The sequence below is a fragment of the Octopus bimaculoides genome, chromosome 19 (genome assembly GCF_001194135.2).
Source record: "Octopus bimaculoides isolate UCB-OBI-ISO-001 chromosome 19, ASM119413v2, whole genome shotgun sequence".
Lineage (NCBI taxonomy): Eukaryota > Metazoa > Mollusca > Cephalopoda > Octopoda > Octopodidae > Octopus > Octopus bimaculoides.
This window is the reverse complement of record NC_068999.1, coordinates 28,802,092-28,803,917: the sequence shown is the minus strand read 5'-3', so window position 1 is coordinate 28,803,917 and position 1,826 is coordinate 28,802,092. Positions and strand designations below refer to the sequence as shown.

The window sequence follows — 1,826 nt, the reverse complement described above, 5'->3', positions numbered from 1 at the left end:
GTCTTTGATCAAAGCGGCCTGCTGAATGAAAGCTAACCAGGAGCTAACCAACCTAGATATAGTGCAATGATCGGCATTCCTATAGGATAGAGTCGGAAACTGTCTAGTGCAACAAAAGCCGTAAGTTCACTGGCCTTGTTCATTTTAAGCATCGTAGATTACGAATCTGAAAAAGAAAAAATAATGGGGAAGGAGGATTTTTCTCTCCCCGCTCCCAATCAGTAATTTTTGAGATTTGATTTCCGGCTCTATTTTATAGGAATGCTCTATGAGGTATTAAAAAACAAAAGTTATGCAAAGAGTGTTTTTTTTTTTTTTTTTACGTAGATCGATTGACAGTACATAGGATTTCTCACTGTTTTCGTTTATTAGTGTCCTTTAATCCCAGGTCAGCTCTAATCCAGCATGCCTGTCTTAATGAGCATCCCATCTTATATTTTTCAGGTAATATGTATTATGTATAAATATATCTGTTGTGTCTTAATTAAAATATTTCTCAACGAAATGTATGCATACATGAGGAATGTGTCTACAATTTCTTGCATTTCGGGTGACAGCGAGCTAGTCGCGGGTTGTTACAGATAGTTCTGATCCGGCAGACTTATCAAAGCATTCCACTTAATGCCAACATGTCTTTTTTTTTTTTTTTTTTCAAGCAGCGTTGCCCGCTTCTGGTTGCTAAAATAATTTCGCTAAGTGAGCATAAAAAAGTATTCTGAAATCGGATTGGAATGGAATTACAACTTTAAACATGGAATTAGAAACAGAAATGAAGGCTTTTTTTTTTTTCTCTTTGTAGCAGCATAAATTTGTTTCGATTCAATTTTTCATTTCATATCTCAAAATTTTATGTTCCAATCCGATTCGAAAATAGGAAAAAACTAAAAGAATTCGTAGTAAATAATATTAGTTACATTAGATGTTACGGTGTATATTCGGAGAATGGGAATGTATAAAACAAAAGTAAACGTTACTTGCTTTTCGTTTCGGTATTTCGTGTAACCCTTAACCATTATACATTTCCCATCTCGAAGGTACGCCGTAAGGCTTCTGATAAAAATAAGTCTGAAAATAATAATCATTTACCCATTACTTGAACACGACAAATAGCACATGTATCGCATTCAACATCCCAACTCCACATTGCGACTAAATTCCATTTCTTGAGAGTAAACATTCTTTCAGGTTTAGGTCCATCTTTATCTACTTCACGACAGTTTTCCACATCCATATCTTCCGCCATTTTGATGAGTTGTTACTTCCCCTGATTAGGTAATCTTGTGTTAAACGAGATTTAAAATGGTCAGAACTTTCGACGTTGATCAAAATAAGAACCAGTTGAGTAGAGTTAAGTCAAATGAACAATTACAATCATTCATCAGCAGATGCTTGCGTACCATACTTAAAATTAGATGGCCCGAACACATAAGCAATATGGAGCTATGGCAAAGCACAAATCAAGTTTCGATTAGGGAGCAAATATTTTTTAAAAATTGAAAGTGGATTGATAGCACAATTAGAAAAGACACACCAAATGTAGTGAAAAGTGCTTTACAGTGGTATCCGGATGGATATAGAAAGAAAGGTAGGCCTAAGAACTCGTGGCGTAGATCAACACAAAAGGAACTAGAGACAGGGGGACATTCATGGCAGAGTATAAGTACAGAAGCAAAAAATTATGCGACATGTAATTCAATTATAAGTGGCCTATACTCCGCGTTGGAGAGTTAAAAGCAAAATATATATATATGAGTACTGGAGTTCATGTAACCGACTTATCCAGTCCCCCGAAATTGCTGGTCTTGTGCCAATATTTAAACCAAGGC

The 1,826-nt window shown here is 35.7% G+C and overlaps 1 protein-coding gene across 2 annotated transcripts in view; it reads right to left on the bottom strand.

The window, feature by feature from the left end:
* LOC128250130 (RING-box protein 2-like) overlaps positions 1-1,594 on the bottom strand; it is a 54,696-nt gene extending 53,102 nt beyond the window's left edge. The window contains exon 1 of one of the 2 annotated variants that reach the window (XR_008266254.1): positions 1,087-1,163. Coding sequence is in view for 1 of the 2 variants with exons in the window: in XM_052974846.1 (XP_052830806.1) it covers positions 1,087-1,243 (157 nt within the window). In the remaining variant the exon portion in view is untranslated. Of the gene's footprint in view, positions 1-1,086 lie in introns of both variants that reach the window. The other variant, XM_052974846.1, reaches the window with a different exon arrangement.
* Positions 1,595-1,826: the final 232 nt, after the last annotated feature.